A 20,644-nucleotide genomic window follows, 5' to 3' on the forward strand; every position below is an offset into this window, starting at 1 on the left:
CCAAAATCGTACTATGCATCTTCTCAGACCACAATGGAACGAAGCTGGAAATCAGCAACTTAGGAATCTCTAGAACATATGCAGACACATGGAGACTGAACAGCATGCTCCTGAATGGACAGTGGGTCATAGAATAAATCAAAAGAGAAATAAAAAAATTTCTGGAAACAAATGAAGATGACAATACAGCATATCAGACTTATGGGATACAGCAAAAGCAGAGTTGAGAGAAAATTTTAGAGCAGTTGCTGGCTACATCAAGAAATTGGAAGGGCACCAAATACGTGAACTATCAATGCCTCTTAAGGCTCTATAAAATCAACAGCAAACCAACCCCAAAACTAGTAGGAGAAAAGAAATAATTAAAATTAGGAAATCAACAAAATTGAAACCAAAAATTACAAAAGATCAGCGAAATGAAAAGCTGGTTTTTTGAAAAAGTAAACAAAATTGATGTATCACTGGCCCAACTAACCAAAAAAAGGAGAGAGAAGACTCAAATCATTAAGATTAGAGATGAAGAAGGAAATGTAACAATAGAAACCACAGAAATAAAAAAGAATCATCAGAAATTACTACAAAGAGCTGTATGACAAGAAACTAGGAAACCTAGAAGAAATGGTTAGATTGCTGGACACATACAATCTACCTTAATTAAACCATGAAGACAGAAAAGAAAAAATACAAATGACCAACAGACACATGAGAAAATGCTCCGGATCACTAGCCATCAGGGAAATGCAAATCAAAACCACTATGAGGTTTCATCTCAGACCACTTAGGATGGCTTTCATACAGAAATCAACAAACAGCAAATGCAGGCAAGGACGTGGGGGAAAAGCTATCTAATCCACTCTTGGTGGTAATGTGAATTGGTAAAACCACTTAGAAATCAGTTTGGAGATACCTCAGAAATCTGAATATAGACCTACCACATAACCCGGCCATCTTACCTGGGAATTTACCCAAGGGAAATGAAATCAGCAAATAAAAGAGTTATCTTCACCCTGATGTTTATTGCAGCTCAATTCCCAATAGCTAAGACATGGAATCAACCTAAATGCCTGTCAACTGAAAACTGGATAAAGAAATTATGGGATATGTACTCTATGGAATACTACACAGCAGTAAAAAAAAAAAATCCGATAATTTGCAACAAAATGAATGAATCTGGAAGATGTCATACTTAGTGAAATAAGCCAGTCCCAAAGGGACAAATATCATATGTTCTCCCTGATAACTAACAGAGCACCTAAAAGGAAATCTATAGAAGTGAAAATGACACTTTGAGAAGCAATGACTTGAACAACCCTTGTTTTGACTGTTGAGGAACAGTTTTTTCTCTTCTTCATACTATTTGTTGAACTCTTTATTTTTTTTAAGATTTATTTATTTATTTGAAAGAGTTACATAGAGAGAGGAGAGGCAGAGAGAAAGGGAGGGAGGGAGGGAGGAAGAAAGGAAGGAAGGGAGGGAGGGAGGTCTTCCATGAGCCCATGAGAGCACTTCAGGCATGGAAAGCCAGGACATTGAGGCAAAAATATGTCCTGCATGAAGTATCTCTGTGAGGGAGACCTCAGTGGAAAGAAGTAGCCATCAAAGAAGGATGTACTTTTCTTTGAAGGGAGGCGAGAACTTCCACTTTGTTTATTGCCATGTCTAAATACTGATGGAGATTGTGGATTCAAAAGGCTTCCTTAGCCTTGGTAGCTCATGTCAAGAGCCTTGAGTGATCACTGATGCCATACATAATAGTGTTAATTGTTAAATTAACAACAGGAGTCACTGTGCACTTCCCATGTAGGACTTCTGTCCTCAGTTGTATTATGAAAATTAACTCTAAAACTTGTTCTCAGTTTTTTTTTTTGGTGCGTGTTTGTGTGTGCCAATTGTTGAAATCTTACTATAGAATTGGTCTTCTGTGTATAAAGTTAATTGAGAATGAATCCTAATGGCAAATGGGACTGGGAATGGGAGAGGGAGGAGGAGGTAGGGTGAGAGTGTGTATGTGAGGGCAGGTGTCATGGGAAGAATCACTATATCCCTGAAGTTGTACTTATAATCATTAAATAAAGGGTTTCTTTTGGGGCGGGGAAAGAAATGCATGTGTCAACAAATCCCATAGAGAGCAAAGATATAAGTGAAAGATTACTGAATAAGACAAAGAATTCTCTCAGGTAGAATGAGTATATAGATGACCTAGTTAGCAAAGTGTGGAAATGTTGCCATGCAGAAGTGAAGGTGCTGTAGAACTGGTGTTTGTCATGAGAGATGATTGAGTGGAAGGTCTTTCAAATGGAGCAGCATGGCCTTGAAAAGCAAGTGAAACCAGAGGGGACTGGTGGGCTGAGAGAATAGGAGAGGATGGAGAAGTTGGAAATAAGTTGGCACTGAAAATTCTTAGTAAATCAGAGTGTGAGAAGTAGAAGAGATATTGCCCACGCAGGTCACGCAGATCTGTGAGGGGAGCCGATGCACACCGGCTGCTTGTTCAGAAGGTAATGCAGTGTAGACAACAAATGAACAGGAGAAACAGCCAGGTCCAGAGTCAGGGGGCGGTGGCGGGGGAATTGTGAGAAGAGTGAATTAGCACCTGCACTACACGTCGCAGGTTGAAGAGCTGCAGAGACTGAAAGCAGTTGATGAAGCAGGATTGCTTTATGAGCTCTGACATGCTGAATTGATTCTCAGTGCACTAGAACAATCAGTGCATCTGTCAGATGTTTGGCAGGGCAGTTGTGGACCCTGGTATTGATATGTGCTAAAAACTTGATGAGCGAATCCAGGTTCAAGTTTGCTGTGGTTTTGGTAGCGTCTGCAGTATGTTTGATGACAGTAGAGTGCGGTGCCTATCCCATATTCAGAACCAGTTGTTAGCTGCCCGGTTAACGTGTGGTTGATTCACCTGGTTTTTCAGGATGAAGGCACACAGTGGAAAACACCGCCATTAAGGAAATACACTCCTTAGTTTAGTTTTAATTGTGTGTATCATTTGTTAATTAATATGGGTAAGAGAAATGTATCATCCTTTTCTTTTAGGAATTCAGGGTACGTGTATGAAAACTAGTCAACTTATTGAGTAATGTTTCTTATTTGTAGACCATTCGACGGAAGAAGAAAGTTCAGATACCAGTAAGTCGTCCTGATCCTGAACCAGTGTCTGATAATGAAGAAGATAGTTACGATGAGGAAATCCATGACCCGAGAAGTGGCCGCAGTGGTCTGGCGAACAGAAGGAGTGAGAAGAGTTGGGCAAGGGATAGAAGTGCGAGTCGAGAGAGGAGCTTGTCTCCGCGATCAGATAGGCGCTCGGTGGCCTCTAGCCAGCCTGCCAAACCCACCAAAGTCACTTTGGTGAAGTCTCGGAAAAATGAAGGTATTGGCTAACAATTCTTTTGTTACTTCCAGATGAAACTTTTAAGACAGTGTTAACGAGAAGTCGGATTGCTATCTCATCACGGCTCTACTGTGTTGTTCAGCTTCCGTTTTGTGTTTGTGCATATTGCTGTGAGTCAGAGAGAACAGGCTTGTTATAGCGGGCTTGAAGGATTCTCCATTCTCTCTTCTGGAACCATTTTGTTGGAGCGGATTACGCTTCAAATAAACTGTCCAGCAGTTGGAATTTGGATTTGTTGTTGTGATAAGAGCAGCTAACTACAAATTATACTACCAGGAAATGTCACTCCATCACCAAATTGAAATTCAGTGTTGGCCAGCGCCGTGGCTCAATAGTGTGGTGCCGGCACATCGGGTTCTAGTACCAGTCGGGGTGCCGGATTCTGTCCCGGTTGCCCCTCTTCCAGACCAGCTCTCTGCTATGGCCCAGGAGTGCAGAGGAGGATGGCCCAAGTGCTTGGGCCCTGCACCCGCCTGGGAGACCAGGAGAAGCACCTGGCTCCTGGCTTCAGATCAGCGCGGTGCGCCGGCCGCAGCGTGCCAGCCGTGGCAGCCATTGGAGGGTGAACCAACGGCAAAAGGAAGACCTTTCTCTCTGTCTCTCTCACTGTCCATTCTGCCTGTCAAAAAAAAAAAAAAAAAGAAATTGAGTGTTTCTCTTACCTGTAGTAGTATATAGAAACATGGGAGAAATTTTTAGTGGGGAAGATTGTTCTCAAATGGAGGGATTGAAGGGAAAGAATCCCTTTACAGAACTTCTGTAATATTTTTTGAAATTGAAGCTCAACTGCTTTCCCTCACCCTTCATCAGACTTGGTAAGAAACTTCTGCCTGTTTGGCCACCTGACAGAGCTCCTTCAAGGTGCTCCTCCCACCCCACTCTGCGCTCTCTACACCCACTGTCCCTCCTGCACTCCAGCACTCACTCGCTCTTCAGCCCTCTCTGGTCTGCTAGCTGGCCCCTCCTGCTGCACAACCATGTGTATTACAGCCAGTAGAAACTGTGCTTCTGATCTTACCCTCCTTTTCTGTGCCATTTCACAAGTTAACCACTCCCTGGTTTTGGAGGTATTGTTATCCTACGGCATCTGTAATGCTGAGCCCTTCTAGTCCTTCCCCCTTTTTTGTATTTTGCGGGCTTGGTGTACTTGGGCTACCCCTTAATGCTCTGTGGGTTCTGTCCTAGACTCTTTCCACTGAATGTGATTTCTTTCTTTCTTTCATTTTTTTAAGATTATTTATTTGAAGAGGGGAGGGCAGCACAGAGAAAGAAATCTTCCATCTGCTGGTTTACTCCCCAGATGGCTACAATGACCTGGGCTGGGACAGGCCAAAGCCAGGAGCCAGGAGCTTCTTCCAGAACTCCAGCATGAGTGGCAGGAGCCCAAGCACTTGGAGCATCTTCCGCTGTTTTTCCCAGGCCATTAGCAGAGAGCAGCCAGGAAGCGAACCAACACCCATATGGGATGCCAACACTGCAGGCGGTGGTTCTCCTCATTACGCCAGCCAGCAGCCCTTCACAGGATCTCTAGGCAGTCTCGTCTCTGCTCCTTACCTCACAGCCCTGCTGGTGGTAGCAGTGCTTATTTCCCCAGCTCAAACCTCTCTACCCTTGAGTTCCAGCTGACTGTTAGGCACACTCACCTAGATGTTCCGGGTGGGTCCTTCAGTCTCATACACCTCCATTGAAACACATCTCCCTCTAGAAGCATCTGCTTGTGTTTCTTCTGAAGTGTCTGATTGAATATATGCCTGTCTATCAGGTTTCTGAAGCCAGTCATAGATAAGATGGTAGTTTTCTTTGATGTCTCTTTTCTGTCTTGTCCACATGATGGTGTCCTAACTTCCTAAATAGCACTCTTACCCATCCCGGTTCTGTCTTTGTCTGCTGCTACCACCCTTTTCCAAGCTGCCACCATCTCTCATGGGTTCATTCAGCCTCGTGCCTGGTCCCTGGGTCCCTTTCAGTGGATTCTGCAGACTCTGTCACGTGCTTTGTGATGCAGGCAAGAAATTAGGCAAATAGCTATATGTGTTTTGGAAATGGCCATTACTTCACACAGGGACAGAGCAGTGGTTAAGGCTTATCTTATTCAAGGTTAAAAACTTATAGATGATCATTAAATATTACAGATTATTCTGGTCACTTATCCCAAATATTTCTTGTGGAACGTAACTTGTCTTTGTTACTTCCTAGCCTCAACCATCCTACACTTAGGATTTCATCCAACCTACCACGTGCTTCTCTTGATACCTCTCTGTATTTTTGTTTTAAATCATTGCATCAACACCATGCTCCCCCCCCCCCTCACTCCCACCCCAAATTCAGCACAGTCTTCTGGTATAATTTTCTGTTCCCTGTTTAAAGTTCTGCCTTTAGTATTTCTTCCTCAAAGTGGCCTACTCTGACCTCACTATATGCAGTGCCCTGTACAAGGGGTCTTCAGAAGGTTCGTGGAAAATGTATATTATTAGAAATCTATTCATGGATTTAAATTTTTTTATGTGTGAAAATAAGCTTACCTTGTAATTCTATTTCAGCGAACCTTTTGAGGCACGCTCATATTTCCACTGTCTGAACTGCTTGTCACATTTGTGATTGCCATGGTAACGCCTTTTTCTTTACTGACAAGGCAGGTTGCCAGGCTTACAGGGACTGTCTGTCATTTGCTACTTTATGTGTAGTGCCTGGCATAGTTACGTTCCACAAGAAATATTTGGGATAAGTGACCAGAATAATCTGTAAGTAATATTTAATGATCATTTATAAGTTTTTAACCTTGAATAAGATAAGCCTTAACCACAGCTCTGTCCCTGTGTGAAGTAATGGCCATTTCCAAAGCACATATAGCTATTTGCCTAATTTCTTGCCTGCATCTTGTTAACAGTAATTCCTCCCCACCCCCACTGTCTTCCTGCTTATACTCACTCTTGGTATATTTATCTTAAGTTAAACTTTAACTGTGGTGTAACTTTTAAGGCACTTGAGTGGCAGGTCTGCTAATCTATCCCCTATTAAAAGCACTGTTCTGTCTTGGTGTTTATGTGTTGAATCTAGTAAGTCTCACAGTCGTCTTTCTCTCCTCACACAGTCAAGAACAGTCCTTTTCCTAGTGACATTATACTGATAGTTGTGGCCAATTCTGTTGTTGTAAAAATATTTTTTCTAGAGCTGTTGGCACAACCTATTCTAGTTCTCTGGACTCTCCCGGTGACGTCTTCAACTTTGTAGCACACTCTGGCCTACAGAGTTACTATTGCCTCATTGCTGTGCGCTGCATTGTTTGTATAGAGGAAGGACTTGGCACTCGGTCTCCTGGTCTCCTGCTCACGTCTGCCTGGTGGATGTCAGCCTGTGGGCTCATACAAAGTAGTGGACACTGAGTCTCTAACTAGGGCTCCAGAACCAGATGTGTGCAGGATCAGAAATACTCCTCCAGGAGCTTGGAAGAACAGAAGTGACTATCAGTAATTGTCATCCATAGAATCGTCAGACTTCCCCCAGAGTGTCCGGCCTCAACCAGCTTGCTTTTTAGAGTCCTGTTCATTCTGAGAAACTCACGGTCAGAAAATGATGTCCTCTTCTGGCCTTTCTTCCTCTCAGCACAGGAATCTGTTGTTTGAGTCACACACTTCCAGGTTGGTCTCAGGATGACATTGCAGACCTTCTGATGATTAGACAGAGTGTCACAACTGCAGAGTGGGCAAGAGTACTTTCTGAAAATTCATTGTATTTTAAAACTCTTGTGTGCTGATTAATAGTCTTATGCCTTTAAAACTCTGTCTTGGGATTTTACAATAAAGATGTTTAAATATGTTTATTTCAGAATATGGTCTTCGATTGGCCAGCCACATATTTGTAAAGGAAATTTCACAAGATAGTTTGGCAGCAAGAGATGGCAACATTCAAGAAGGTGATGTTGTATTGAAGGTATAGTCATATTGTTACATCCTAATGAACTCAACCAGAAAGCAGGTGCTAGAGTTACCATAGCATCTGCTGGTGTCTGAAGCAGTTTGACCAGAGAGAATTCAAAGTCAGTGTCTGAGGACCAGGGACCCAGGGTGCCTCTGAGGCTTTGGATAGGAGATCATCCTGAAAGAATTAATTGCTACAAATGTGTATCATTCAGCGGCAGAAATGACTTTGTAGGTGGACAAGTCTGTTCTTACACATTAAGTGGTCTTGACTATTGCTGCAGAAAATATTGAAATGTTTGTTTTATTGGTTTGCTTATGAGTTATAGAACAGAACAGGATTTTGGGAGGCCAAGGGATGCTAATTTGGCTTTTTCTAACAGAGCAACAGTGTTGTAAAGCTGTGATAGTTTGAGGAAGATGGGATGCTGAAATAATTCAGAGAAGTATAAAGGGGATACTTTGATTCTTAGCACTAGTTTGAGTAATGCTGTCTGTAATAGACTCAGTTAACATTTGTATCCTATTTGTCACTTAATTTCAACTTGTAGCGTTTTTTTTTTTTTTTTCCATTGCAGATAAATGGTACGGTGACAGAAAATATGTCATTGACTGATGCGAAGACGTTGATAGAAAGGTCTAAAGGCAAGTTGAAAATGGTAGTCCAGAGAGATGAACGGGCCACCTTGCTGAACGTCCCTGACCTTTCTGACAGTATCCATTCTGCTAATGCCTCCGAGAGAGATGGTGAGTAGGGGTCTGTTTGGAAGTTCCTTTTTTATAAAAATTTATTTGAGAAGCAGAGATAATGAGAGCTCTCACTCCCAAAATGCATGCAGTGGCCAGGGCTGGGCTGAGGCCAAAGCTGGGAACCAGGAGCACAGGGTAGGTCTTTTACATGGTGGGGCAGGAACTCAGATATTTGATTCAGGGTCAACATTAGCAGGGAGCTGGAGTCGGGAAGCTGATCCAAGAATCCAACCGAGGTATTCCAGTGTGGGTTATGAGTATCTTAGCCACTAGGCGAAATGCTTCCTCCCAAGTGACCTGTTGAAGTACTGGGAAGATTGAACTTGCATGAGGGAGATGGTGCTTTTCTACATCTAAGAATTGCAGATACACATGTTCTTTTGTGTGTGGGTAGCTCACCACTACTATTTGATCACAACTGATGAAATGAATGTGCACTTCAGCCATTTCATAGGACATCATATTTCGTAGCTTAATTCAGGTGTCATTTTAGAACTTTCTTGTTATTATTTCATTGGAGAATAAATAGCACACTTTTATTGAACAGACATTTCAGAAATCCAGTCACTGGCATCAGATCATTCTGGCCGGTCACATGACAGGCCTGCACGCCGCAGCAGCCGGTCCCGCTCTCCTGACCAGCGGTCTGAGCCTTCCGACCACTCCAGACAGTCTCCGCAGCAGCCCAGCAATGGCAGGTATGGCACTGTGCTGCTGAAAACGAAGTGGAGGTGCGATGATGCCTGTGTCTGGACTTGCTCGGAAATAAAGAGGATGGGTTTTCTTTTTATTTCTCTGGTTCTCTTTGTCAGGTTAGGTATTTCTTAACAGAAGGCAGTCAGACTTTTTCATAAATGTCCAGATAGTAACTATTTTAGGCATGTAGGCCATATAGTCTCTGTCACTGGTAATTTGTCTTTGTATCACAAAAGCAGCTGTAGACAACATGTAACGGATGGACATGGCTATGTTTCAGAAATACCATTTACACAGATAGCTGGCCACCAGCTGCCATTTGCCAACCCATTGCATTAGAAGATGCTCTCAAGCCTCAGGAGTTTACTGTTTAGGAATGTTAACTACAGTAGAAGTCTGTTTAAGACAGACTGACCAAGACTTGTCCCTTTTTAAAAAAATATGCCGTTAGTTATGCGAGAGGATCGGATATGCTGTTGGTATGCAGCCTACCCGAGGTTATCTTGTCTTTAGGATCACACTTTCTACAGTTGAGAATTTTAAGAAACTTAGGATGCTTCTCTCCAGAAGAATGCATATGTGCTCATCCATGCAGCATTTTGCCTAGTTCCTGGTTGTTCCTTGGCCTCTGTGGGCCATTGGCTGACAGGTGATGAGCAGCAATCTAAATGGAGATCTGGAGAAAAGTGCATCTAGAGCTGAAAAGACCTCTAGGAGAAAGGAGAACCCTTATACATTGTTGGTGGAAACATGAATTGGTGTGACCTCTATGTAAACAGTGTGTAGATTCTCCAGAAAATTAAAAATATAACCGCTATGTGATCCAGCAATCCCATCTCTGGGTACGTATACAGAAATACCTGCACTCTTGTTTATTACAACATTCCTCACACTAGCCAAGGCATGAGATCAGCCGAGGTGTCTATCAATAGATACAAACAGTGGATAAAGATAATGTAAAATACATGCAGGGATATGATTCAGCCTTAAAAATCTTCCATTTGCAACAAAATGGATGAACTAAGATACTATGCTAAATGAAACAAGTCAGACACATGAGGGAAATACTGTGTATTTGTCTCACTTATATGTGGGACTCAAACAACTGAATTCAGTGAACACAGAAGAACATAGAAGGGCTTAGGCCACAGAGACATGGGGAGTGTTGGTCAGAAGTCGTGAAGAGGCCATACAGGATCAGTAAGTTCTGGAACCCTAATCACAACGTGTGGCTCCAGTTCATATGTACTTGAGGTTTGCTGAGACTACGTCATACCACACAGACACACAAGTAGGAGACTGTGGGAGCCGATGACACGTGCATTCCCTGGACTGTGGTCATTTTACAGTTCATATGTGTGTGCCAAAACGTCGCTTGGCACATCTTCAGTGTATACAATCTGGGTTTATCATTTATTCCTCAGTAACCTGGAAAGAAAACTACATTTGAGTGCAGAGCTGAGAACAGGGTAGGGTGAGAAACGCTGATTTGGTAACATCTGCAAGAGGTACCTGCTGAGGCCAGAGAAGTCACTCAGAGCAGCAGTGTAGAGAGGTGGCCCAGACTGCTGTAGGGAGGGGAGTGGTAAGCAGAGGAGGGGGTCCCAGCCAGGAGAGAGCTGCTCTGAAGTTTCGCAGTCCCGTTGTCAGCGAGCCTTATGCTCACAGAGGTGTTTGGCTTTCTACTGAACCAGTAAGAGAAGAGGGTGACTTCTAACAGCTCTGAGTACTGTGAAGACTGCTGCTGTTACTGCATCGCTGTGGTGTGTATTACTTGTGGGGCTGATTCTCCCAACATTTCAAATTTTAGATTTATAAATTTTGTTACCCATAGTTTTTGTTTTAGTGTTACAATGATTTTAAGGGAATATTACAGTATGTCATATGCAAAATTATTTTATAATTAATGATTATCTTTTAACTGCTGCAACTTAACATATTAATTCTGAAAAAAATCTCCCTGATCCAGCAAGATGTTGTCGTGAAAGGGATTACTGCCACGGCACACACAAAGTGATGAGTCATGATGGAGCAGCCTGTAAGCTCAACACATTTATTTCACTTTGATAGGCTGCTTCTGTCAAGCGATTTGGGCACAATTTTCCTCTTCTAAAAAATGAAATCCAAATCTCAAGATTTTGGCCATTTGTTTTGATTGTAAGCAACTTTTAGATCTTAGGAAATTCTTTTTGTTATCTATAGTGTACTTTTAGTTGGTCTAAACATTTGGCATGCGTAATTGTAACTTGAAAATACAGAAGTTTTTTTGTTTTTAAGATTTATTTTTATTTATTCGAAAGAATTAGAGAGAGGTAGAGACAGAGATCTTCCATCTACTGGTTCACTCCCCAAATGGCCACAGAGTTGAGCCAATCTGAAGCCAAGAAGTGGAGTAGCTGGGACTCAAACTGGTGACCTTTTGGGATGCTAGTGCTACAGGCCGGAGCTTTAACCTGCTGTGCCACAGTGCAGGCCCCTTGGAAGAGTTTTTTTTAAAACTATCTTCATATTGGGATGTTTCGTCTTTCTTAGGAACTGTTCTCGTGGACGACACCAGTTAAATGGGAGCTTTTAAAAATATCACATCCTGGGGCCTACTTTCATCAGAGACAGAGGCATGGAATGCTTTTTTTTTATTTTTAAGTTCCTGATAGCATTCTTTTCTTCATGCTATCAGATTTGAGAACTACTGATCAGAAAGTATAGCATAAAAAGAAAGGATAGTAATTCAATGACACAAGGACAGGTCATCAAATTCTTCCCATATTGTTGTGCTAAGAGTTTAAACTATTTCTGGGCCGGCGCCCTGGCTCAGTAGGCTAATCCTCCGCCTTGTGGTGCCGGCACACCGGGTTCTAGTCCCGTTCGGGGCACTGGATTCTGTCCCAGTTGCCCCTCTTCCAGGCCAGCTCTCTGCTGTGGCCCGGGAGTGGGAGACCAGGATAAGCACCTGGCTCCTGCCTTTGGATCAGCGCTGTGCGCCGGCCGCAGTGCACCAGCCGCGGCGGCCATTGGAGGGTGAACCAACGGCAAAGGAAGACCTTTCTCTCTCTCTCTCTCTCTCACTGTCCACTCTGCCTGTCAAAACAAACAAACAAAAATAAATAAAGAGTTTAATTTCTGAAACTTGGTAGCTTGCAAACAGGCAAGATATGAAATACCAGTTAATGAATGGCTTCATTTTTTTTCCTTATTATCTAAAATATGTGGAGTTTTAATTTAGAGGGTGCCTTGCATTTTGAAAAACAATTCAAATACATTGTTAAGAGTAAAAAGCTAGTATTAAAAACACCATAGGACATCATTAGTTTTTTATTTTTATTTAATTTTGTTTGTGTAAATGTCTTGTGTCTTTACAAATGCTATTTCAGTTCTGTTGTTTAAGGAAATGACAGAGTGCTGATTTCAGTTTCTGAGAAGCTTCAACTTGATGTATGAAGAAGTCTATGGTAAACAGCAGCTGTGCCCCGCTAGGATGTGCAGCCATCTTCTGGGAATAATAGCAACTACGTATACATCTTCATTCTGCTAAGTCACCCGTGTAGTGCCTTCTGTGGGGTTTTAGCCACACGTGTGGGTTCATGTCCCAGCACACTGCTTGCTGCCTCAGTTCCCCGTCTGCAGCAGCAGCAGGCATCCGTACGTGGTGTAGGCGTTCACTGTTGTTATGGGGACTGGCAGTCACGGTGTCGTGAGTTAGGAGTTCTCAGCATGCTTTCATATCTGCTTGTGCTTAACGTTTTCTTAGAAAATTTCCTCATTTTGTAGGAAAATAAGCTAAGGTTGAGAGGTGTGATGAAGTGTAGGGTTGCAAAGTTGACATAGTTTACAAAAGTTATGAAAGGAATTGGGGCCAGGATTTTTTTTTTTTTTTTTTTTAATTTTTGACAGGCAGAGTGGACAGTGAGAGACAGAGAGAAAGGTCTTCCTTTTGCCGTTGGTTCACCCTCCAATGGCCGCCGCGGTAGCGCGCTGTGGCCGGCGCACCGCGCTGATCTGATGGCAGGAGCCAGGTGCTTCTCCTGGTCTCCCATGGGGTGCAGGACCCAAGCACTTGGGCCATCCTCCACTGCACTCCCTGGCCACAGCAGAGAGCTGGCCTGGAAGAGGGGCAACCGGGACAGGATCGGTGCCCCGACCGGGACTAGAACCTGGTGTGCCAGCGCCACAAGGCGGAGGATTAGCCTAGTGAGCCGCGGCGCCGGCTGGGGCCAGGATTTTAAAAGAAGAAAAAGTACTCCTGGCCTTTTGACTCAAATCCTTGACCTTGCAGGCCAGAGAAAGGAAGGTAATTTAATTGCTATTTAATCTTTAGAGAAGAAGGATATACAGAGACTTCCATCCTTGCCAGGACCTGCTTCTGCTCCTCTTAGCAACCGTTCGCAGAGAATTCTGACACAAACATGTAAGCTTGGTCTTTGTTGTAAACACATGAACAAATACCCTCACTGCTGTCTAGTCAGGGCTTGGCAGACTGTAGCCTGTGCAAAGCTTCGTTGGAGACCTGTCCTGCAGTGGCACAAGTGAGTTGTGTCAGAGACTGGCCAAGGGAGCCATTTACGGAAAAGTTTTGCAATACCTAGTCTGGAATGTTAGAATAGTTTTGTTTGCAAACAGTGTATGCATAGAGAGACTCCTTACAGTGAGTGTCTGAAGCCTTGATGTCTGTTGCTTTTTGCTGGGCTGTTTGGTGTCTTATTCCGCTGCTCTGGGCTAAGACTTGCATTGTAGGAGGATTGGCAGTTCATGAGGCACTGTCTTGGTGTTTACTGAGTCAGTGTCGCTGACGACACTATTTGCTGCATCTCACTGCAGTGTGTGACTAGAGAGTATGTGACTCGCTGGTATGTCCTGAGCCTCGGCGTGGCTATATTGTTCTCTCCTTGGCACTCGCAGTTCATTTACTGGATGTAATTTATGACTTGTCATAAGCAGGTGCTTATTATTGAGAAATTTCATTACACTAAAAGCTTAGATGAATAGGATAGTGGTGAAATGTGAAAACATTGGATTATCAAGATTTACATTTTGTATTACACCAGGTCGTTCCATGAAACTGACAAAGTTCATCTGAGGCCTAAGGTTCTCTTTGGGAACATGTTTGAGTGCTGGAAGTGTGAGGGAAATCTTCATGAATGGGCAGGCCTACCATTTCTTATCAGTCTGATCAGGAGACAAAAAGCAGTTTCCATGAACAGAGGAAGTCTAGTGTAAAGAAATTAAGCACATGAAGAGATGGAAATAATGAGGGGTTGGCTAGGAAGGATTCAAGAGAGTGCTAAAGGGAAGACCCGCAGATCGCAGGAGCCTGAAAGAAGAGGCACCCACGCCCAGTGCATGGCAGTTGGCTGTGCTGTGCCGCCAGACTGACTTGCAGGGTATTTGCCCTCTATGCATAGAGGAGCCCTCAGGGGCCGTGCCTCACGAAGACATTGCACTGGACGCCATCACAGAGTTGCTGGGGCAAGCTTCTGGCCCCTGAATCCTCGTGTGCTCTGTGCCCCAAGAGCACGCTGAGGGACTCACCCCTCTTTGTGGGCGTGAGCAGGCTGCTGCCCTGCCCTCTGCCCTCACTAAACGGCCCCCAGCAGTGGAGGCTGTCACCTGGCGTAGCAGTGCTTGCTGTGTGATAGTGTTACTCTGCTGCCGTGCTCACACACTGTCCCCTGAGACCCGAAGCAGGCGCTTCAGAGACTTCGTTCCACTTCACCTCTGACCATAGGGTTCTTAACCAAACTCAAGCTTCTAGACAAGCAGGTCATTACTATTAGATTGATATGTACCAGTTAAAATTTTAAAAAACAAAACCTGTTTCCTTATCCTTCTGGGAGAGAACAGGAAGTTCCCTGGAAGGATCTTGAGGTCCTGGGAAAATCTGAAATTTCCATCCGGGCTGCTAGGAGGCAGAACATCCAGGAAACAGAACATGGATAATTTTCAGTAAAGTTGATGGTCCTCATAATAGCAAAAAATGTTTTTTACAGCATAAAATTTGAGAACTGTTGTGGTTAGAATTATCTAAGGAAGGTTTAGGAAACGTTTTTATCATCACCACCTCACCAACTTTTCAGCAGTTGCCACTGATGGTAGACTAATTCCATATGTGTAAATTGAGTTTTTGTCTTATGGTCTCGTTTGTTCATAATAGGACATTTTTAATGTTTGGAAAAATTCCTTATTTTGTTCTATACTGTGAGTCCAACTCTGCATTGGCCAGCCCCGTAGTCAGCAGCAACATGTGCCTGTCGAGCATTTGAAATGTGGCCAGTTGTAATTGTGTGAAATACATGTTGGAATTTGAAAATAATATAAAGCATATCATTAATAGTTCAAATTGATTCCATGATGAAATAATATTTTAGATAATATTGGTCTCCCTTTTCATTAGGTAGATCCTAAATAGATGTTGTGGCTCTCACTTCGTAATTCTGTGAACAGTGTTGCTCTAGGTCTTCATGTATTATTGAGTAATGCCTCCATCTTTTGGCAGACAATGGAAATGCACTAACAGCACTCACTTTCCAGATTGTATGAAAAATGAAATAGTTCATCCACATGATACGTTATTTTTAAAGGCTGATTGCTTTTAAAGTCATAATAATTGTGTCAAAGGACAAAAAGGTATTAGACAGAAGGAATAAGAATTTCCCAAAGAAAAAACACTAGCAACAGTTTTCAAAAAAACTTAAAGTAAGCACCCTAATTGCATAACAAAATACAGTCCTTTGGCTGTCCAAGGGAGCATTTGAGTTAAAATATTGTACTTGTTTTTTTTTGACAGGCAGAGTTAGAGAGAGACAGAGAGAAAGGTCTTCCTTCCGTTGGTTCACCCCCCAAATGGCTGCTATGGCTGGTGCTGCGCCGATCCGAAGCCAGGAGCCAGGAGCCAGGTGCTTCCTCCTGGTCTCCCATGCAGGTGCAGGGCCCAAGCACTTGGGCCATCCTCCACTGCCTTCCTGGGCCACAGCAGAGAGCTGGGTTGGAAGAGGAGCAACCGGGACAGAATCCGGCACCCCAACCGGGACTAGAACCCAGGGACTAGAATCTGGTGCCGCAAGTGGAGGATTAGCCTAGTGAGCCGCAGCGCTGGCCTATAATTGGTTTTAAGTTCTGTATCAAGGCAGTAATATCAGTGATTTTAAATTTTGGAAGGGTTTTTTTAGTTATAAGCAAGAAGAAAATTAATTGGAATTGTTTTTGTTATCTGTTTGTAAGCAAATAGTTTAAATTCCTGTTTCATACCAACAAATTTGTAGGACTACTGAAATTATATAGTTTTTAAAAATCTCATTCTTTTTAAATTTTTTTCATATTTATGTATTTTTGCTGTGAAAGCAGGAAATTTACTATTGTGTGTATAACTTTATTTTCTGATTTTTTTAAACGATTTATTTATTTATTTATTTAAAAAGCAGAGAGAAGAGACAGATTTTCCAGCTGCCGGTTCACTCTCCAAATGCCCACAACAGCCAGGGCTGGGTCTCCTAAAGCAATGGCTAGAAATTTTGACCATTTATGATTTAAAAGGTGATTCTGGTTGGAGCTAGAGAGTTTCTGAATTTTAAATTTTTTTCCTAAGGCCATTTTACTTATAGTTCGTTTGTTAAACATTTCTAGTTTGAAAGTAGAATGCATCCTTATGGAATAGCAATTGAAAATAGAAACTTGCTGGCACCGCGGCTCAATAGGCTAATCCTCCGCCTGCGGCGCCAGCACACCGGGTTCTGTGCCGGTTGCCCCTCTTCCAGGCCAGCCCTCTGCTGTGGCCCAGGAGTGCAGTGGAGGATGGCCCAAGTGCTTGGGTCCTGCACCCCATGGGAGACCAGGAGAAGCACCTGGCTCCTGGTTTTGGATCAGCGCTATGCATCGGCCGCAGCACGCTGGCCACGGCGGCCATTGGAGGGTTAACCAACGGCAAAAGGAAGACCTTTCTCTCTGTCTCTAACTCTGCCTGTCAAAAAAAAAAAAAAAGAAAAAGAAAATAGAAACTAACAAGTACTTAGGTTTTACCTCTTCAAGAGGAAGACATGAGACTTTTTCCTGAGAAGCGACTGCTAATAATGTGCATCAAGAAAAACCAAATTCTTAGATGAAAGTTAATTTTATTTTTAAAAGTTTTAAATATTTTTTCAAACTTCATTAAGTTGTCTTGCCTCCTCTTGTGTTATGCTCTTATAAGTGGTGTTGCCAATCATTGTGTGCTCTTAATTTTTTATTTGAATGATGTGTAGTCTCCGGAGCAGAGAAGAAGAGAGAGTGTCTAAGCCTGGGGCTGTCTCGACTCCTGTAAAGCATGGAGATGACCACACACCTAAAACAGTGGAAGAAATTACTGTTGAAAGAAATGAGAAGCAAACACCTGCCCTTCCAGGTAAGCCTAAAAAATACAAGTTCAAAGAACATTTGCAGTCAGACTAAACTAGTTCTCAGGATTTACAGAAAACTTTGAAGATGCAGCAATTCCTATTACCCAGGTGTGACGTTTCATGCACAGGTCTTCTAGCATTTTCATGGGTGGAAAGTTGGCATGCATCAGAAAACAGCCATGAATGCTTTTTCTTACTTTACACATAGAAGATAGTTAACAACCACTCGTGGTAGTCAGGTTGTTTTCCAGCACTGCCCATTAAAGACAAACATCAGACTGGCTCCAAAAGCTTGAAAGCAAAAGTTATTTTACTTTTGAAAATGTTTCCATAAACATTCTATCAAGTAACCTTGTAGAGCTGTTTTTGAGGACCCCAACATCTCTAGCATTGGTTGCCCAATGGAGATTTTGTATCTGATGTCTCAGTTCATTCTCTCAAATCTTCCTTGCTCTGGTTAGTGGCAGAAATACAAATATTTACAAACAAAATTGACCACAGGGAACAGAGGTGGCTACTTTGACTTTCTCAACAGAGAAATGTGTGGTTTCCCCCTTCTTAACATCTGTTCTGTTCTTCCATAGAGAATATAGATTTTTCAAACTTGAGCAGCCGGAGCCATGAAACTGCCAATGACCATGCCACATTCTTAGTTGTTATGAAGATTTCAGCTGTTAACTGTGACATGTATTCTAATGCATGTGGTACCTGTGTTCCTTGTCACGGTTCATGATCTTAGTTTTGCTGATGACTCGTATATTTTATAGACTCTGTTGTATGGTCATTTCACTATTTGTTTAGATGATTATTCTTTGTTTTTATTGAGTCCTGCACAATTTAAATTTTCTTCTTTTAGAACCAAAGCCTGTGTATGCTCAAGTTGGACAACCAGATGTGGATTTACCTGTCAGCCCATCTGATGGTGTCCTGCCTAACTCAGCGCACGAGGACGGGATTCTTCGGTAATGCAGTATTCTGTTGCTGTCTTTTCTGTTACTAAACAGTATCTAGAATGAGCGTCCAATTGCAAACCATAGTGCAAAGATTTTTGAAAATAATGTAGACTGCTTAATGCTGTGATTAGATTATTTCCTTTATTTAACAATCTCTTGCATGGTAGAGTCACTTAGTTAAGAACAACCAAAAAAAGAAAAACTTTTTGAATGTCTTCTTTTTCACCACTATCTTCTATCAAGTTTTTAGGTGAGGAATATAGAAATAAAAAAAAATTTGCTTTCTATTTAGGCACCAGAATTTCTGTCAGTTTTTAATATTTTGGTTTTGAGCGAGGGGATTTTTTTTTTTTCTGTAGCTCATATCAGAATAATAGAATCGTGTGCCTGGAGTGGGTGCTGGGGCACACAGCAGGTTAAGCTGCCACTTGGGGTGCCCATATCCAGTGCCTGGGTAGAGTCCAGCTACTCAGCACTAAGAATTCAGCTTCCTGCTAATGTGCTGGGAAGGCGGAGGATGATGTCTGAAGTACTTGGGTTCTTGCTGCCCATGTGAGGGATCTGGATGGAGTTCTTGGCTCCTGGCTTCAGCCTGGCCCAACCCCAGGCTGTTCTAGGTATTTGGGAAGTAGATGGAGGTTCTCTGTCTGCCTTTCAAATGAAAATTAAAACATAAATGTTAGTTTGTATAGATACCAGAGCCTCACATGCACAAAGCAAAAACTGAAAAGAGAAATAAGCTTACAATTATTTATAGCAGTAAACGCTTACATTGAAAATGCAGGGGTGGGAACAAGCATTGTAGCACAGCTGGTTAAACCACCATTTGGGATGCCCCCAACCCACACTGGATAGCCTGGGATGGAGTCCTCCTCTGCTTCTGTAGCTTCGTGCTAACTTGCATCCCAGGAGGCAGCATATCACCCACAGGGGAGTCCAGCGTGGAGTTCCTGGCTGCTGGCTTCAACCTGGCCCAGCCTGATTCTTAGAAGGCATTTGGAGATTGAACCAGTGAATGGAAAATCATTCTCCTCCTCTCTTTTCCCTCCAGCCCCATCACTCTACCTCTCAAATAAATAAATATCTAAAAACATGATAGTGTATCTTCAGGACCAGGGATGTGGGGGTAGTTATGAAAGTCTAGAAGAAGATGTAAAGGATACTCTGTGATTATGATCTGTTTCTGCCTGTCCATTCCCCTAAGGCATCCCTCAGTGTTTGTTTTAGGGCGGCCATTGGAGGGTGAACCAACGGCAAAAGGAAGACCTTTCTGTCTGTCTCTCTCTCACTGTCCACTCTGCCTGTCAAAAAAAAAATAAAATAAAATAAAAATAAATAAAAAAATAAAAATAAATAAAAAAGAAGTGTCATAAGAATTCCACACTGCTCTGATAATAGAGATCTGCGTGCATTGATTCTTGGCCACTTTCTCTCTAACAAGAAAGGAGCAGAAAGGCTGGCATTGTGATACAGCAGGTTAAGCTGCCGCCTACAAAGCCAGCATCCCCTATTGGAGTGCCAATTCAAGTCCTGGCTACTCTTCCAATCCATGTACTACCAATGTGCCTGGGAAAGCAGCAGAAGATGGCCTAAGTACTTGTCCTCTGCCGCCCATGTGGGAGACCTGGAATTCATGGCTCCTGGCTTCAGCCTGGCACAGACCTGGCTTTTGGGACCATTTGGAGAGTATACCAGCGGATGGAATATCTCTTTATCTCTCTGCGGCTTTCCATCTGTCTCTCTTGTTCTACCTTTCAAAAAAACAAACTAGGATTGGATATAGCAGCAATGTGAAAAAGCTGAATGATTTTTAAGTTTTTTTTTTTTTTTTAATTGAAAGAAATAGCAGAGAAAGGCCAGCACCGTAGCTTAACAGGCTAATCCTCCGCCTTGCGGCGCCGGCACACCGGGTTCTAGTCCCGGTCGGGGCGCTAGATTCTATCCCGCTTGCCCCTCTTCCAGGCCAGCTCTCTGCTATGGCCCGGGAAGGCAGTGGAGGATGGATGGCCCAAGTGCTTGGGCCCTGCACCCCATGGGAGACCACGAGAAGCACCTGGCTCCTGGCTTCGGATCAGCGCGATGCGCCGGCCGCAGCAGCCATTGGAGGGTGAACCAACGGCAAAGGAAAACCTTTGTCTCTCTCTCACCGTCCACTCTGCCTGTCAAAAAAAAAAAAAAAGAAATAGCAGAGAAAGTGAACTATTTAAGACTCCACCTGCAAAGTTTAAATCCTGCTGTCTGTTGGATATAGAAATCACAACGCATAGAGCCTGGTTTTGACTCTCTGATACTAGTTAGCTAATTTTTGCTTTAATTCCTACCACTTTAAAACAGGACTATTTAGTTATTCAGTAGAGATGAAACTTTGGGGATAGAAAAAGTAATTTGTTAGCATCAGCAATGTACTGAATACCCAAGAATCTTTGAGGTTGGGGAAAACATTCTTTCATGAAGTACTTTGATGAATTTATTATGTAAAGCAGCACTTGACTATTAAATTGAGACATTCCAAAATAAAATTAACCAAAAAATAAAGTGCTGTTAAAATCTGATTTTGAAAGGTAA

General features: G+C 42.8%; 1 protein-coding gene across 4 annotated transcripts in view; it reads left to right on the forward strand.

Moving 5' to 3' along the window:
• Positions 1–20,644, forward strand: part of TJP1 (tight junction protein 1) — a 252,979-nt gene that overhangs the window by 200,040 nt on the left and 32,295 nt on the right. For all 4 annotated transcript variants that reach the window (XM_062204982.1, XM_062204983.1, XM_062204985.1 and 1 more), the window contains 6 exons: positions 3,100–3,376; positions 7,224–7,327; positions 7,893–8,061; positions 8,612–8,762; positions 16,992–17,131; positions 17,983–18,088. In XM_062204982.1, the coding sequence (XP_062060966.1) occupies positions 3,100–3,376; positions 7,224–7,327; positions 7,893–8,061; positions 8,612–8,762; positions 16,992–17,131; positions 17,983–18,088 (947 nt within the window). The remainder of the gene's footprint in view (positions 1–3,099; positions 3,377–7,223; positions 7,328–7,892; positions 8,062–8,611; positions 8,763–16,991; positions 17,132–17,982; positions 18,089–20,644) is intronic.

Source organism: Lepus europaeus, chromosome 11 (genome assembly GCF_033115175.1).
Source record: "Lepus europaeus isolate LE1 chromosome 11, mLepTim1.pri, whole genome shotgun sequence".
NCBI lineage: Eukaryota > Metazoa > Chordata > Mammalia > Lagomorpha > Leporidae > Lepus > Lepus europaeus.